Source organism: Cheilinus undulatus, linkage group 11 (assembly GCF_018320785.1).
Source record: "Cheilinus undulatus linkage group 11, ASM1832078v1, whole genome shotgun sequence".
NCBI lineage: Eukaryota > Metazoa > Chordata > Actinopteri > Labriformes > Labridae > Cheilinus > Cheilinus undulatus.
This window is the reverse complement of record NC_054875.1, coordinates 43,159,756-43,176,557: the sequence shown is the minus strand read 5'-3', so window position 1 is coordinate 43,176,557 and position 16,802 is coordinate 43,159,756. Positions and strand designations below refer to the sequence as shown.

The following is a 16,802-nucleotide window of genomic DNA, read 5'->3' as shown; positions in this document are numbered from 1 at the left end:
ATGGTGTAGTGATGAAAAATATCAAATATTTGACAACCTTAAAATAAAAGATGAGTTTATCTGACCAAGAGCAGTGTCCTAAGCTGAAAAGACAGAGGAAAATGAAGATTTAAGTATCAGTAGTACAGAGTTGTTCGCCTCTCACTTTATTATTGAAGTGTCATACAAATCTCAAACAATATGTTCATTTTTACACAAGTACACAAGTAATGTGAATACCAAACAGAAAAAGAAATAACTTAACCAAAGGCGTTCAAAGTGGCAAAAATTCAAAATGACAAATAAGACTAAATAGCTTGTAAATAAGAGTTCACCTGAGACTCTGTTCACAGTGTAGAATTAATCAAGCCATTCACAAACACAGCTGTTTTTTTTTACTACACAGTAAAACATGAGCAATTGATGAAACAAAACACTTTAAAGGCTCAACAATAGTAAACTCCTGAATATGCAGCCTGAATCACACATCCGTGAGCGTTTCCTACAAACAGAACCTTGTACAGCTTATGGATCTGAGGCACTGTAAAGCAGACGATAACAATTTGCTGTTTCAAAAGGACAAATAATCACCACAAAATGTGTTGTGTGTTTAAAACTGCGCTTGTAAATACAGAGGATGTTGAGGAAAACCACAAACAGAATTGTGTTACAGTTAATCGTGAGCTGCAGGTCGATGCGTGGCCTAAACAGCAGTGGATCTGTCACCAGATGTTTTATGTGGTGTCTGATGAACACATGTCCATCTAGTCACGCTCCAACTCAGAACATGTGTCTCCGGGTCGACACAATTGTTACAGCAGCTTTACAAAAATAACAGTGTTGAGAGCGCAACATGAGGTAGACCGCTTCACTGTACACGGCGCTTCTTCTGTGGCCGAAGCCATCAAGTTACTTAGAAATAAACCCATCGCAGATCCCTCAGTGCCATGGAAAAGGAAAATAACAGAACAGTTCAAAACTGCTGCAGGTAGGTTAATCGAGCAGCTTTTTTATTTACACAAATTATATTCATACATTTTTACTCAATAGAATTTAAGGAACTGAATGTTTAGACATATATTTACGTAATCCCACATAGAAACTTTGCTATTTTGTCATCAACAATTATAGATATTTGAGCTTACATGTGGGTCAAATATGGACTAAAGGGAGTAAGGATTACAGTGCACAGCAGTGGAATAATATCTGCACCTTTTATACAAAAAAAGAAAATATTAAACTAAAGGCCTCAGCATTGAAATGTTTACACAGCACAATTTTTCTTGCCTGAAAAAAATATTAAATTAGGGGAGCCAGCACCTTTTTCCAGCCCAAGCCATCTCTCTTAAATGTGCGTATTAAACGTTTTGTCCAAGAAGTTCTCCAAAATAAGGTAGCAGCACAATTCAAATCTAAAGGGAAGAGGGAAATAGATTTTACCAGTAAATATCAAACAGAAAATATAACAGTTTCTGGTTGGAAATAAAGAATTTGTAGTTGTGTGTTTACCTTGGTGCCACTTCAGTTGCTTTTGTCAGCGGTCCCATAGCGTTGGTTAGGGAAGGGGCCTGAATGGTCTCTCCTCTGCAGGTTGGGCAGAGTGGGTAGGTGCTGGTACAGCACAGTTCTGCCCCCTGAGAAGAAATAATTCATTTTAGCTCTAAAACTTCTTTACTATACAAATATAAAGTCACATACTTAGATCGTGGGTTGTCATGAAACTAGAGTTTAACTGTATTATCATGTCAGAAAAAACATAGTAGCCCCAAGAACATAATATTTGGTAATGTCTTATTTTTTATAACCAAAACAGCAGGCAAACTCCATGCAATACAGACTAAGTGCAGGATCCTGTCTCCTTACACCTGTCTTATTCAATAGAGGAAGTTTTTTTTTTGGCCATATTTGATGCTTTTGACTTTTAAACAGAAATGTGTTGTTAAAAACACATGGAGCTGAGTGCACCAACCAGAGGGGAGACGTTTTCTTAAAAAAAAGGCTCATCTTGCTGGCCTTTTATTTGTAACCAAGCAAACGCTGTGCACTTTCAAGCATAACCTCACCTAATCGTTGAGTTGTGCAACTGATTTGTGGTACACAGTTTGTGGGGACACAAAGGTCAACCCCAGGTTAATCAGCAACTTCCAAATTGGATGAATTTCTGATGTGTCTGATACTTTGCTCTTCTGAAGGCACAATCTTGCACAGCAAGAGCAGAGCCAAGAGCAGAAGCTCAAACGTCAGGGCATTTGTCTGGGTAAACATTAGTACGGCGTCTAAAATCACCATGACCACGGTAGGAAGAGCTGCTTGATGTGCCATCTATAATAAAAGAATGAGCGGGAAAAAAATCTGTGTCCATCCCGCTGGCTGTCTGCAGACAGGCTGGTTAAAAGGGCTGGCTCTTTTATGTGAATTATGGGACACAAAGTCGATAGTTTGATTTATCAAAAAAAAGTATTTTCAAGATAATAAATGCATATACATAGATCCCGGGCCAAAGCATTAGTTGATTTAATAAAATCTAAACTGATGAAGAGCTGTTTGGGGGTTGAAAAAACTGATTCTTACTAAGCTGAGTAAAATGATAAATAATGTAGGGGCTTAGAGGATTATATGATGAACAATTATTTGAAACCATCCTTAAGTCTTTTATTCCCACGTTTTTTAAATTGTTTAAGATTTGATCATTGGCTTGTATGTGGCCAGACTCAAATTTACACTGAGTACACCAAGCCTAACTGAGAACTATCATAGGTGTGTCCTTTATCATGCACATTCACAAAACCATGCACAGCTGGTGACGAGCTTAGTGATACTGTTTTATTCCAAGCAACTTCATCTGTCAGACTATCAAAACAATTTTAAATAAACTCCAAAGAAGATCAGCAATGATTTCTTTGTCGCACGTACGGAATCTGTCTTATGGCCCAGCATGCTGTTGTTTGATGAAAATTAACCCCATGGTGTTTTAAAATGCCCCTTGCACCTGCAATGTTCCACTGTCTGGAATCTGGGACTCTTTTCAATCAAATTAGCACCCCACAAGTTTTCACTATTGAATTGATGATTATGACATAATGAGAGGGTAGATTATTAAAAGGTTGGCGCATATTCTCAGCAATCAGCACCTGCAGGGTGGGGGACAGCTGTGTGTTTCTGTGACACACGCTGGAGAGGGAGTTATTCTGTTAATTCTCTCTTGTCTACTAAAATGGAGCCTTCATTCAGCTCTTTATCAGAGAAGACTTCTAGTTACTCTCTCTCATCCAAGTGCCTTTTCACTGTACAATCTGTAAAAAAAACTACGTCTGACTCTTTAAACTTGTGTCCGTTCTCTCCTTGCATAAAAGTTCCAACCAGGTGTAACTGAAACAGGGATTAAGTCCTCTGGCACCCAGCTGGTGCATCAGCAGATGGTTTAAAAAAATACTGCAGAATCAAATTTTGATAATCTTGCATTAATAGTATTAAAAACAGATATTGAAAATTCTGAAAACCTCTCTTTGATCTGAAACGTCTATTTTCCCCTATGAAGAAGCTAACCTAGGACGTACCTGCTCTTGGGTTGGCCAGGCCGCCATGATTTGGATTTGGAGGGGTGCTGTGATAGAGAGAAGCCAGGTCATTAGGTGGGTAGGATCGCAGGAGGTTCATCATGCTCCAATCAGAGTCCAGCCCTCCTCCAATAGCTGCTGATGTTTTCAAAGGAGCCAAAGTGTCCGAAACTGTGGGTGTACTCAGCCCCTGTGATGTTGTTTTCACGTTTCTTCCTGAGATGAGCAGCCTGGTGGTCCCATCCCCTGCTGGCCCTCTAAATCCAGGCTTCTCACTGCTCTCTGCCTCCCGTCCTGTAGGCACTACGAACTTTAACCTCTTGCCTGATGGTTCGCCAAAATCCCTCTGCGATAGGCTCCCGAACCGGCTGGACAGACACAGTCTGGTGGTGTCTGAGGGCCAAATGACGCCGCTCCTTGCTGGGTAGCTCCTCTCGCCAATTCCCACTCTGTCTGGGGGTCGGTCCAGGACGTGTTTGGTACTGGTGTTTGATTTCCTCATAAGCTCTGTAAACCTGGGTGTCTCCTTTGAATCGAGTCTGTGACGCTGGGTCTCCTGGATGGCATCCTGTACGGGTGCGTGAAGTGGAGACCGCTTTGGAATATTAGGTGGATTAACTGGCGTCTTTTCTTGTGGTTTTGCAGGTTGTGGTGGCGGTGATTTTGTTCGACGAGGGTGGCGTCTGTCAATCATTGGAAGTGGGGCGACGTCTTTCCCTTCGAGAGCTGGGGGACAACCTGTGAAACGCCTTTGTTTCAAACTACCTGCCAATCCATTCTTTCTAACACAGTCTGATTTGTCTTTATGCATCAGCTTTTTGTGCATTATCAGAACCTCAGGGTACATGGTTTTATACGCACAAAGCGAACAGGCAATTGGAATTAATGCATTTCTGGGTTCTGCACTGGCAGAGATGGAGAGAGACACTTTTAAGGACAGATTTAATGGGGCCTCTGAGTTCTCCTCTTTTATCTCCTTTTCCATCTTCAGATTAACAGGTGTGGGGCACTTTACGACGACATCATCAATTGGTGAGTAAGCAGACTTAGCGATTAATTTCTCATACTCAGCATTCATCTGGATGGGTGGTTTGCTCGGCTTTCTGTCAAATCTGTCCTCTGGCATTTCACTAGCACTCGGCCTGGCAGTAGGGACCCAGAGTTTGGATCTATTTGGAGCTGGGTTTTCATCGTCATATCCATGTTTGCCATCATTTGGAGAGGGGGCTGAGGGAACGGGTCTACTGGGGATCTCCACATAAGGTTTGTCCTTGTGACGCCGGTCCAGGTGATATTTCAGTGAGGTTTTCTGGGCTGCAGCGTAGTCACAATAAGCGCACTTGAATGGTTTTTCACCTGAAATAAAAGTGCCAGCAAAATTAAAAATAAAGCCTCAGATTTAGACACATTGAATTAAACAGCGTTATAGCACGCGGTCTCTATGGTGAACAATCGTTCAAGCCAAATGTGCCAAACTTACCTGTGTGTGTCCTCAGGTGAACTGTGAGGTAATAGCTTGATCGGAAGGATTTGCCACAGTATGTGCAGGCTTTTGATCTGACTTTTGATCGATCAAAGCCATCTTCACCTTAAAAAGAAAAGACAAATGAATAAATGATAATATAACAAGGTAAATGATTAGGACAAAACAAAGTTACAAAAGGCATTTGATCTGAAAGATTCAAGAGGAGAACTTCCTGGAATCAAAGAATTGTTTTCTTTGGATTCGAATATGTAATCATAAATCTAGGGGTGACACCAAATAGTTAAATATTTGATAATCTTTCAAAAGAGCCTCATTCATTTGCAAATCCCAAGGGATGCACAATATAACCGGTATGATATCAGTATTGGTTGATATTGAAATTCCTGTAGATATTTATAACCGACATCTTACCTCTACAAATCTGCTTATGTCAGCTGTAAATATTGGCTCTAAGAACAAATAAGTTAGTGAAGTTTTAGGCTGGACAGACAGACTTGTGACAGCTAAGGTCTTTTTCTTCATTCATCATCATTCCTTACATTATAAAGTGTGTTTTAAGAGTAGACATTTCTTAACTTGTTGATCCTGAAACTTTAAATTGTGCATTTTAGGGGCTGAAGTTATAGGTTTGAATTACATTTAAACATCAGTATTGATATCAGCTTAAACTACTTTGTAGGTATCAGCATATTGGATATAGGCAAAAATCCACTATCGTGCAACCCTGCTAATCTCATATTCGTATATCTCAAACAGCTTCTTATGAAACATGGATCACTCCAGTTGTACGGGGGTGTTAAATGTCTAGTTTTTCTTAGATTTGCCTATTTTCTTTAAATAGTGACTTGTACTCTTTTTTTGGTGTGAATGTAACTTATCAATGCTTTAAATGCAATCCTGCAAAAAAACAAAAACAAAAAACAAGTGTTTTAACAACTTTTGTCAAACTACTTGACACAAAGTAACATGGCTGACTTCTTGATCAATAAGCTACAGGCTTTGTACATACACTGTTTGCTGCCATATGATCCCAATAATGTGCAAATGTAAGAAAGGACAGGAAGAGAACACCAAATAATAATCACGGAGAAAAGTTAGTTTGTCAAAGCTCTTAGTGGACCTGCACCCCACAATTATGATCTGAAAATTTCTATATAAATTGAGTATAATCCCTACACTTCATAAAAAGTGCTTTTTACCCAAGAGTTAAGCTGATTTGGCTGGCATGGAGGCGATCAATATCACTAATTACCATGCCCCGCAGACCCAATATTACTACACATTTATCCAGGAGAAGGAAACAAGCGCCTTGAGTAGTCTTGGCAAGCGGCTGGCTACACTCCTTTAACAGCTTTTCAACCTCATTTTATCATAAACATGCATTTAATGAAAACAGTGACATACTTTTAAGCAAATAAACCTCGTAAGGTAAGAAATCAAGAAGCCTGTTCTACATAACAGCTCTAATGTACACCACAGGAGCTGATGTCTATTTGAGAGCTAGTTTTCAGTTTTTCTTTTTTTGTTATACCTATAAAAAATCATAATCATCATAATGAAGACTTGCTGAATTAGAAATAAGACAGATCAAATCCTATCAGAGAATAAACTGCTATTCTAAGAATAAGAGATAAATAGTTAAATTAAGTAGTTTAGCTTCTATGTTGCAAATCAGAATATGGATAAAAAATTTTCACTTGACTGTAGGCATAATTTAACCCAGATTAGACTACAGAAGTCCTTAGACACTGCTACATGAACAATGAAAAATACTAGGGCATTCTATTCAAGGGGGTTTGGGGGCTTTTCTGTTATATTAGCCTTAAATCAAACTCCTAATTGTTCTGAATCAAACCTTATTGTGGAGTCAAACAGATCTGATCCTGTGAAAAAGTCTTGATTTTGAAACTGGGATGAGTTTATTGAAGGTCTCCATGTGATGTGTGACAATGAAGGCATTTTAATAGTTTAAAAGAGAGTACACTGGAATTTTTCTTCACATTAAAGGATTTGCTATACTCCCTCCTGTCAGCAGAGGGAGCACTTGGTAAAAGAGTTCTTTGCATCATGACTGTATGTGTGAATCATGAGCTCAGAGAGAGCTTCAAATTTACCTGGACCCAGGTTTTCCGTCAGCGCCTCTTCAAATCCCTCCTCAGAACCTTCCTCTGTGTTTTCCAGCGAGTTCACTCTCGACAGCTTCCCTTCCAAGGAAGATGTGGGACTCTCCTCTCCACCTCTCTCCCGTTTATGGATCCTGGAGTGGAGGACTAACTGGTGGTAGGTCCTGAAGGTTCTCTGACATTCCTCACAAGTTGTTGGCCTCTGCTTGTTTTTTTGCATCAGAGACCTCCTCTGAGGTTGAGGGTTTTCTGCTGCAGTCTGAGACCGCAGCTCTCTCCCTCCAAGTACCTCTTTTGTAGCTTTGTCACCTTGTCCCTCAGTCCAAATATTATTCAGCTCCTCCTTATCTGAGCCGCATTCTTCGTTGTCTGTGCTGGCTTCCTGGCTGAGATCTTTAGTCGTATTGGGGCCCACTGCTATCTTGCCTTTTGTTGCAAGTTGCCAGGCCTGATATGTGTTGAAAGGATCCAGCTGGGGGATCCATTTTGATGACCTCTCATTCAGTAAACTATTTTCTGCAGAGTGAGGCCTTAGTCCTAGACTGTGAAGAAATGTTTCCTGTTTCTGAGTAGTGTCATCTGTGCTTTCCTTGTCTCTATCTTTGCCCTGCTCCACTTCTCGATTGTGAACTTTGCTGTGTTCAACTAAACTGTCATGGTCAGGGAAGAAAAACCCACAAACCATGCACATTTTGTAAACAGTGACTACAGGTTCAGATGCTTGCTCCTGGACGACCCCATTGACCATGAAGGGGCCATCCAGCTCCTGCTGAGCCTTGCTCTTTACTCCTGGTTTTACATGCATCTTCATGTGGTTTTTGAGGAACCACGGCTCTCTAAACCGCCGTCCACACACGTTACAGCAATAAGTAAAGTAGTCCTTGTGCTTCCTCATGTGCGTCTCCAGCTCGCTGGCATCTTGTGAAACCTGACCGCACACGATACAGCTGTGAACCTCCTCTTTTTCAACGGGGAGGCTGCTCGCTTTGGGCCGGGATCTCTCTCCTGGGATCCTGAACTCGGCTTCAACTCTAAGCACGGCCGGTTCAAAGAAAGTGGTGGGGTGTTGTGTAAGAACGTGGGGTCCAAGCTCATCCGGATGGGTAAAGGTTAGGTCACAGAACATACAAGATACTGGTACACTTCCTCCTGATTGCAACAGAGCCTTTTCAGAGTAGGTGGTGTGCGGTGTCATGCTGGAGCCGGGCCCTGGGATGCTTGCATTGTTACTAATAAGAATATCTTGGGCAAGGCTGTCAGGGCTCTCCACAAATGGCAGTAACGAATGAGTCGGCATTGTCCTCTTTAGGTGGGAAACAATGCCTTACAGTCTGTCCAGAATATTAGAAACCTGGAAACAAAGAAAGAAATGATTCTTTAGAAGCTGAATAGTGAAACAGGGTCAGGCATCTGCTACCTTATGAGATCAATTCTGTTGAAAAAGCAACCACACAGACAGAAATGGCTTCCCTTAAACTGAAACAGGAAATGTATCTTTTTTAGCAATCTCCTGCACTGACGACTCATTTCCTCTGTCCATTCATTAAACATATAGAAACAGTACAAGTGTTATTTTCTTCACTTTGAGCCTGCATACCCAAGTACGCAGGGAAACCTTACACAAAGTAGTTTGCTTAATTATCAAGCTGACCATTTAAAGTGAATTTACACTCATGTTTCAAAAGTGCATACTGCAGTGCAATACAAAAAACACTGAAGTAAAATTGTTTACAGCTGAAACTAACATATAATATTTGTATTACCAGCTTAATTGCTTTACTCTTCACACAAATCAAATCAAAGTGAGACAACTAAGCTATCAAACTTGTTCTAGGTGTTATACTTGCCGACATTTTTTAGGTTCCTCATTGAGCCACACATTGCTTATTCATAAGGCCTGCCCTATATGCATGCTGCTAGTTTTCCTTTTGTTTTGTACCCAGAGTGACTACCTGTCATAGTAGCTCTCCCAGGGTACGATATACTGCTTATATAGAAGGAGAGTAAGTTTGACTTTCACAGAAGTAGAGTGACTGGACTGGCAAGTTCAAAGGCTCTAGGCTAATGCAGGCTAAGATGAGGACAATAAAAAATGCAAAGTAGCCTATTGTGGCTTCATCCTTTGTCTAAAGTTTTTACATGAGTATTTTCTGTTTATACTAAATATTGTTTGTTGGTTTATTTGCTTGAAGACAGTTGTAACTTAAGTTATTTGCATTGTAACTTTATCACTAGCATACCTGCTACAGCTCCTCCACTGCACCTTTTGTTGTCTTTATATTCCATTTAATATCCAACATTGCTTTTTTATCTTTATCTAATTCTGTTCAACTGCCATGACTGCAAGACTACAGCTGTTTATACCACCTTATTCTTCTTCTGTTGTTTTTTGCACTGAAACAAGAAGACACATTCCTTAAGCATGTGTAACCATACCTGGCAGTAAACCCATATCTGATACATAACTTCCTCAGTGCAGTTTTAGAACAGGGCAGCTTGTAAGTTAATAAAGAGGAAATGTAAACTGTAATTTGCAAGCTATATTTAGTTCATCAGCCTTATGTCTCCTTTACTGTATCACTAGTATTATAAATGGGGAACCATTAAATAAATTGCTTTAACACAAAAATAAGCGAAGACTGTGATAAAAGTTAAACATGTAAAGGCTGCCCAATCAAAAACATTCATATTAATTAGTTTAAGGTTTATAGAAGGAACTTGGAATAGTATGGCTTAATAAGGCTGCACATAAAAAAATCAGAAAAGTTCTTGTTATCATAGTATGAGTGTTTACAATAAAAACATCACAGAAGCCTGAACTAATTGGAAAAAAAAAGAGAGAGAGACTTCATCAGGGATGCTGATGCTTAATAGCAGATAACAGCATCTATGAGTAGATAAATGTAGCTTAGACCTAACAGCTCTGTCTTAAAACAGAGAGAAGAACAAAGAAAAGAACCTTAGTCCATATTTAAAATTCATAGAAAGAGGAAGAATGAAGAACAAGACCTCAGCTGATAAATTGGTTCAGCTGAAAGCACCTGAAGATTATTTGTATTTATGCCCAACACATTTACTTTGCATTCCTGATGTTTTATCTGCTTAAATTTGTTTTTTTAAAGAATGCACTGGTGGATCAGTTTAGCATCAGTCTCAGCCGATATCAGCCCTGTTGACAAAGATTGGCCATTCGCAAATAACGTGGCATTATCTGACACCAATAGCAGATGTTTATCTGTTCTCTCTATTAATTTCTAACGATGGCATCAAGATGAAGAAGTTTTTCATTCAGCAACAAAAGACAAGTATGTGACACGATGTGATCTGCTTTCATGGTCAAACAAGAAACAATTTTGGTGAGTCTTACAACATTTAAAGTCATAAAAAAAAGATATCAGCATCAGCTAAATTGTTATTTTAAACATCTGTATCAGCTCCAGTTTTCATAATCAGTGCATCTCTACTTTTTTTCCAAATTGCAATACACATAACAGCAAAAAATTATCAATTATTAGTTTTCTTAAAACATACAGCAAAACAACTTGTCTCTTCTCTGGTTTTGTCTTCTACATTTTTAAGAAGTAATATTAAAAATACACTTTTTTAAACTGTGATTGTTTTGACTTAAACTGCAGTGATTTGAGGTACTAAGAGTGAAAATGTTTGCATTATTATTGTATTTTGATTGAAAAACAAATTAAAAGATTACTGATTGTGTATACACCGGATTAATGAGTGTTTTCTGTAATTTCTGCACAAATAAAGGGAATTTATTGTTACATCCGTACATGTACATGTATTAAATGTGCACCATTAAATCTCTGCTATAACTTCTTAAAATTAAAACTGAAATTAGGGATGCACAAGATTGGATTTCCGCTGATGTTCGATATGCAAATTTAATTTGTATGCAAATTACAGATTAATTTTAGCAGATTCCGATATCTATATCTAAAAGAAGTTCAAACCTTAAATGCACAATTTAAAGTTGGAGGATGAACAAATTAACACACATTTCACTTTTTAAACAAACTTTAAAGTGCAAGTAATGATGATGAATAAAGAAAAAAGTAAAGGCAGATATTTATAGTACAAATATCTGAAATTTTCTTGTCTGCCAATTAGGGCTGGGCAATTCATCGAAAATTAGATGTGGCCTGCTGCAATTTTCAAATGTCAAAATACCAGTTTTAAACTTTTTTATGTATGACATATCATGCAATCATTCAGGTGCCATTTTTTTTAGAATAGTCCACAAAAAGTCCTACCTTCTTCATTCCTTTACTTTTTTCTTATTAAAGATGAGAATGACAAAAAACCCTTAAATGCAATAATTCATATCCAATTTGCAATACGAGTCAACATCGTCAGACACTTTTAAAGAATTGTTCAGCCCTTGTTTAGGAATAAAAGAAAGTTAAAGATTAATTGCATATCATATTGCAATTGCTATATATGGGGAAAAAAAACACAATTAGATTTTTTCCAAAATGGTTCGGCCCCACTGCCAACCTAATAATTCAGTTTTTTAGAATAATATATGCCGATAACAGTATTGTGCCAATTATATTGGCATCCCTGACTACTATGGTTTATGAATTGGATTTTTGACACACATTGCCTCTTAAAGAAACATTGCACTTCCTGCAGTTTCAAAATTGCTGAAGGCCGTATTGCCTTCAGCCCTAACCTCTATATGCAAGAATCTTAACCTACTTTCTATTTAGCTAAATATATCACCCATGTAGAATCTGGAAACGCAGGCTGCTTAGACAAAACGCTGTTAATCTCTTCATCTGACAGCAATTTCATGCATTAATGGTGAAAGAAATAATCAGATTTTCTCTTAATGATCTCATTAGACTTTTAAAGAGGGGTGGAAAAACTACATGGTTATGAACTCAAGTAAAAGTACAGTTATTCTGGTTGAAATTTAAGCAAACCTAAGTAAAAATGAGAAGGTTTCCACATTATATCCAAAAATTTGCTTGGGCATTGCACTTTATTGTAAAGGTGCCCTTAAAGGAATAACCTGGAGATTCATAATCTCGTTAGTTTTGCAAGCACATAAAATAAAGGCTATATTTTAATTTTGAAAAGCACCTACTCAGTATTGAACACATTGACTAGACTGTAAATCCATTACTTTTTATTTTTACTCGTGTAAATTATTAGAAAAGTAATTTTACTTTTACTGAATTAAATTTCAATGAAATATTTGTACTTTTACTCATGTGCAATGCTCTTTTCACAACCTCAATGGTTGAAGAATGATGCAATCATGGAAATGCAGAAAACTGCAGTTCCTGTCAGTGTTCATTTTGGCAGCTATTTTTGATTTTAGTCTTAGTTTTTGTCTTTGTATGAAATGCATTTTAGTTTTGTCACATTTTAGTCATTTCAACCTTTTTCAGTTTTAGTCTACGTTTAGTTGACGAAAACTCAAAACATTTTAGTCTAGTTTTAGTCCATAAAAAGTCCTCACATTTTAGTCTTTACTTTTAGTCCATGCATTTATTTTCTTGCCTATATCTGGTACCAAGTCATGGTAGTGTGTTCTACACCTGGGGTCCCTGCTTTCTACAGCTGAGAGGCCGAATAGATACGGATGCATTGTTCTTTGACAGATTTACCCACAGTGGAAAAATGTCACAGATTTTGAATGTCTGACGAAAACTACATTACATTTTAGTCTATTTTTAGTCATGTTGATGAAAACTAAACTTAGTTTTTGTCCATTTTATTAGTCACAGATCTATTTTTGTTAGTTTTAGTCTAGTTTTTGTCATGGAAAAAGGCTGTCGATTAACATTTTTAGCTGACGAAATTAACACTGGTTCCTGTCCAAGGGGGAAGAATGCACATTGTGATTTAATCTAAATTTATTTGCTGCCAAGCCTTGTTAACTATAGCTTGAATAAGGATCTCCTACCAGGTTTTTTTCAGGTAAAGTCACACCTGTATAATGAAGTAAAAAAACAGCTGTTCTGGGATGTGATAGGGAATCATTCTCCTGCATCTTGCTACTATGAAGTCAGCAGAAATGAAAAAAAGTACAAGAGTACTGTATTTGAGTAAAAGTTAAAACTTACTCAAGTAGAGGTAAAAACACTGATTTAGTACAAGTACCACTAAAACTACTCATTTACAGTAATTTGAGTAAACGTTATTAGTTGCTTTCCACCTTTGCTTTTCAATGGATGAAGAGACATTCAGTTTAACTTCCCATAGCTTTAAGGTCTTGTTTGCATACACTTAAAGGCATCATTGACTAGATAGTCATCTAGAAAGTGCTACAACAAGGCAGAGTAATTCATACAGGGGAAAATCCCAATGAATCACCTCTATTCCTCTCAGTAACATTACTTAATATTTTTAGCATGGCACTCAACTATATTTCCTTGTTTAGCTTGATATAATTACTTTGCCTGGCAGTACTTTAACTCAACCCAGGTGAGCACAAGCAACAGTCGATAATGAGGCACTGTGTGTTTTTCTTTAAAGCACATGCATGCTTTGTGTGAGGCAGCGTTAGCCACCTTGTTATTCAAGTAAGCACAGCCCTCGTTAAAAACCATAAACGTTAGCAAAGGGGGATACCTCTGAGTTATCAGTTAGACGTATAGAAACAAGTAAACATGTAAACTTCGACAAATTAGAATTGCTTTTAACGGAGTTGCTATTACATTTCTATGTGTGCATAATAAGCAGAACACGAGGAGTTGGTTTCTTTTTACGGTACAAATCATGATCAGTCTTGTTAACGATGATGCAGGCGTTAAGTCTGATTGAGGTCGCTTTAAATTACAACAATTCAGTTAACGTTAAGAGGAAACACGTTCCGGTAGTAATTCAAATAACAACCTAGCGTAAACCAGCATTAATCATATTAGTGCACTTACTTTGTCGCTATTGATTAGTTTCACGCCGGTTTAAAGTTAGCTAAGCGGAATGAGTAACTTAACGCTAACGTCGCAAACTTTGTGGTTAAAGATGACTAACGACACCACTAACGTTAGCAGACTGCACCTTCTGTTGTCTCGATCCAACTGTAGAAACTCACCGAACAATACCTACCAAAATGAGAATTTCCGGATTAATAATGACACTGACAGTGCGAGCGACTGAATTCAGTGAGCGAGGCTGTTTTTGTGAGCTGCTTCTTCATTTCAAACAAACGCGTAGCTTGCTGGTGGTGGACAGACAGCTCACCTATTCAATTGTTTGAATGTGAATCATATTTGTTCTACTTGGCGAGTCCTCACTGTGCAGCTGTTGAGTTCTGAGGCGCGCGCTCTCCCAACGACTCTCACGGGGAAGGGGAGATGGGGCGCGTGCACGGCTAACCCCCACCACACACACACACACACACAAAAAAACGCATGGGGTTGGTCACGTGGTCATGAATCAGAGAACGAGATTAGGACAAATAATGTGAAACCTAAGCCTGTAGAAAGTAAAAGAAAAAACACGACAGGTACCTGAATGAAAACTTTATTGACAGCATTAAACTGACAACGGTTCTGACAGCCGTGAGTAAAATAACAATAGGCTACGACAAACAAGCAACGACTATTAACAACAGAAGCGAGGTAATTGAATTTTAAAAGTGCATTTCATTTTATGTGACAGGCTATTTCTGTGTCCATGGTAGATTTTAAACGAGGCATGACTACAGTTAATTTATGTTTTATTGTGAAACTTCAATGAATTTAAATACAAGATAAACAATTTTGAAAATGTTTATATGCAGAGCTTTTTCGTCATTATGTTCATTTTAAATTCTTTATTTCTTGATTTGTATGCAAAGAACTTTGTTCTACATCATTTTGTATGGAAAGTGAAGTTGATTCATTGTTTTTTATTTGTTTTTATTTGAGAAAAAATACTTTATTTTTGTCATAAATTCCTTTTTTTGTAAATCTATTTGTATGTAAAGCACTTTTTCCCCAACAGTTTTATTTGTATGGAAATTGCTGTACAACTATGGTTTGTTATATTGTTGTTATTTAAGAGAAATAACTTTCTTTTTTGTAATTCTGTTCCTTTTTAATATTATTTTTATTTTAATTTGTATGTAAAACACTTTATGCTACATTAAATATTGTTTTAAGAATATCCTTGTGATTGCAGACTTTACATGAAAGTATATTCATTAAAGTATTTTATGTATTTATTTTGCCTATTTTTACATATTTGTATTATCTATTTTACTTATTTCAATTTTTTGTTTATTTTTTTACATTCTATTTCTATTTATTTCATTGATTCATTTCTATTTATTTTATTTATGCATTTTATCATATATTTCTTCATTATTTATTACACTTTATTTTTGTATTCTATAATTTATTCATACTTTTATTTGTCATGTTTATTGAAGTATATTTGTTGGTTTTAGGACACCAACTGAAAAAGCAGCAAAATATTTAAAAGTATATTATAAAATAATTAAAAAGAAGGTATAAAGGATACAAGACTATTCATTATAAATTCATTTATAGCCTGTCAAAGGATGTTGGCTTAATAGAAGGTGGCTTCGTCTTGCAGAAAAGTGAGTTCAATCTGTCGACGTGCAATGGGTTAACGTTGTCCTTATTTAGGCTAGTGCACGCTACGCTAAGAATTAATGGCTTTCACGTGTGCTTGATTTATAGCCTATAAAGTCACCAATATTATACAAAGAGAACGTTAAGGCCGTCTGGTTATGATGTTTGTAGTTCGCTTACTTTTATATTAGTGATATCACATCTTAATCGCACTGAGTGACTTTAGTGCTGATTACAACCCAAGGCCACACAATAACAACGCTGGATGTGCATTTCTGCATTGATTGAAGCCTCTCTAAAACTCTTCTTCTTCTGCCACGCTCTCACGTCACGTCATGCATCAGCTACCATGTGGAGGTGGGGGAGGGGCGCCACAAACTTTTCACAGTTACTTCAAGGCTTTTGCAGAAGCAGGTTGGTTGAGTCACGATATTTTTCTTCTATTTCTCAACATAACACTGATAGTGTTGTTAAACACACTTAGATTGTCTGCTCTTAAACACATATTTCCTTTGCTTTTCCATTAGCCTAATGCTGCTTTAAGAGGCAGTTTAATCCAGAAAAGAGGGGGAGGTTTCTATAGATTATTATAAAGGAAAACAAACATATCAAACTATATAATGCTATTCCTAAAGATAATAGAAAGTAGGGCATGAATGCATGCACTGTCACATCCTCCCCTTTACAAATCACATACTGTTTATTTGTGGGATAAGGACTTACCACCTACAGTAGCACCCTAATGTGAAGTTGAAGAAGAAGAGCCCCTCCTCCACCCTTAAAGAGACACTATGCATTGATACTGGCTCAAAGCCATGCATAACACAATCAGTGAAGATAGTCAGTGGGATTCAGACAGAAACACAGACCCCTTTTTCTGAATGGTAGCAATGTCTGACAGAATAAAAAATCTATCAGTAACCAGCGGCACTTTAGGGACAGTCAACAAGGACTAAAAGACTCCATTTGCCACTCTTGTATGAAGCTCAGTTGTTGCCTTTTCCACTCCTTGCTGTAGTTAGTCTATGAAAGGTATTTCTTAAATCCTTAATTGTTGCCACAAAACAAGTCATAGAAGTGAGCATGTCTTCATTAAATGGGGCAAGTT

At 37.6% G+C, this 16,802-nt stretch overlaps 1 protein-coding gene across 3 annotated transcripts; it reads right to left on the bottom strand.

Annotated features, from left to right (window-relative positions):
* Positions 1 to 130: 130 nt before the first annotated feature.
* znf217 (zinc finger protein 217) lies at positions 131 to 14,479 on the bottom strand. 3 transcript variants are annotated; one of them, XM_041800115.1, is made up of 6 exons: positions 14,223 to 14,479; positions 7,137 to 8,496; positions 5,017 to 5,124; positions 3,537 to 4,892; positions 1,489 to 1,613; positions 131 to 1,391 (listed from the first exon to the last, which is right to left on the bottom strand). In XM_041800115.1, the coding sequence occupies exons 2-5, from the start codon at positions 8,440 to 8,442 to the stop codon at positions 1,501 to 1,503; spliced, it is 2,883 nt and encodes a 960-aa protein (XP_041656049.1). In that variant the 5' UTR covers positions 8,443 to 8,496; positions 14,223 to 14,479; the 3' UTR covers positions 131 to 1,391; positions 1,489 to 1,500. The 3 variants fall into 3 exon arrangements, with proteins under 3 accessions (XP_041656049.1, XP_041656050.1, XP_041656052.1); XM_041800116.1 differs by having other exon boundaries at positions 14,358 to 14,475; XM_041800118.1 differs by lacking the exon at positions 14,223 to 14,479 and adding an exon at positions 14,048 to 14,085.
* Between the last annotated feature and the right edge of the window lie 2,323 nt (positions 14,480 to 16,802).

Bases quoted from the DNA above. Each gene is read 5' to 3' on its own strand.
- znf217 (XM_041800115.1), bottom strand. From the start codon at position 8,442: ATGCCGACTCATTCGTTACTGCCATTTGTGGAGAGCCCTGACAGCCTT. The intron at 4,893-5,016 runs GTAAGTTTGGCA...CTTTTATTTCAG, and splicing joins TCACCTGAGGACACACACAG to GTGAAAAACCATTCAAGTGC. The intron at 1,614-3,536 runs GTACGTCCTAGG...ATTTCTTCTCAG, and splicing joins CCTGGCCAACCCAAGAGCAG to GGGGCAGAACTGTGCTGTAC.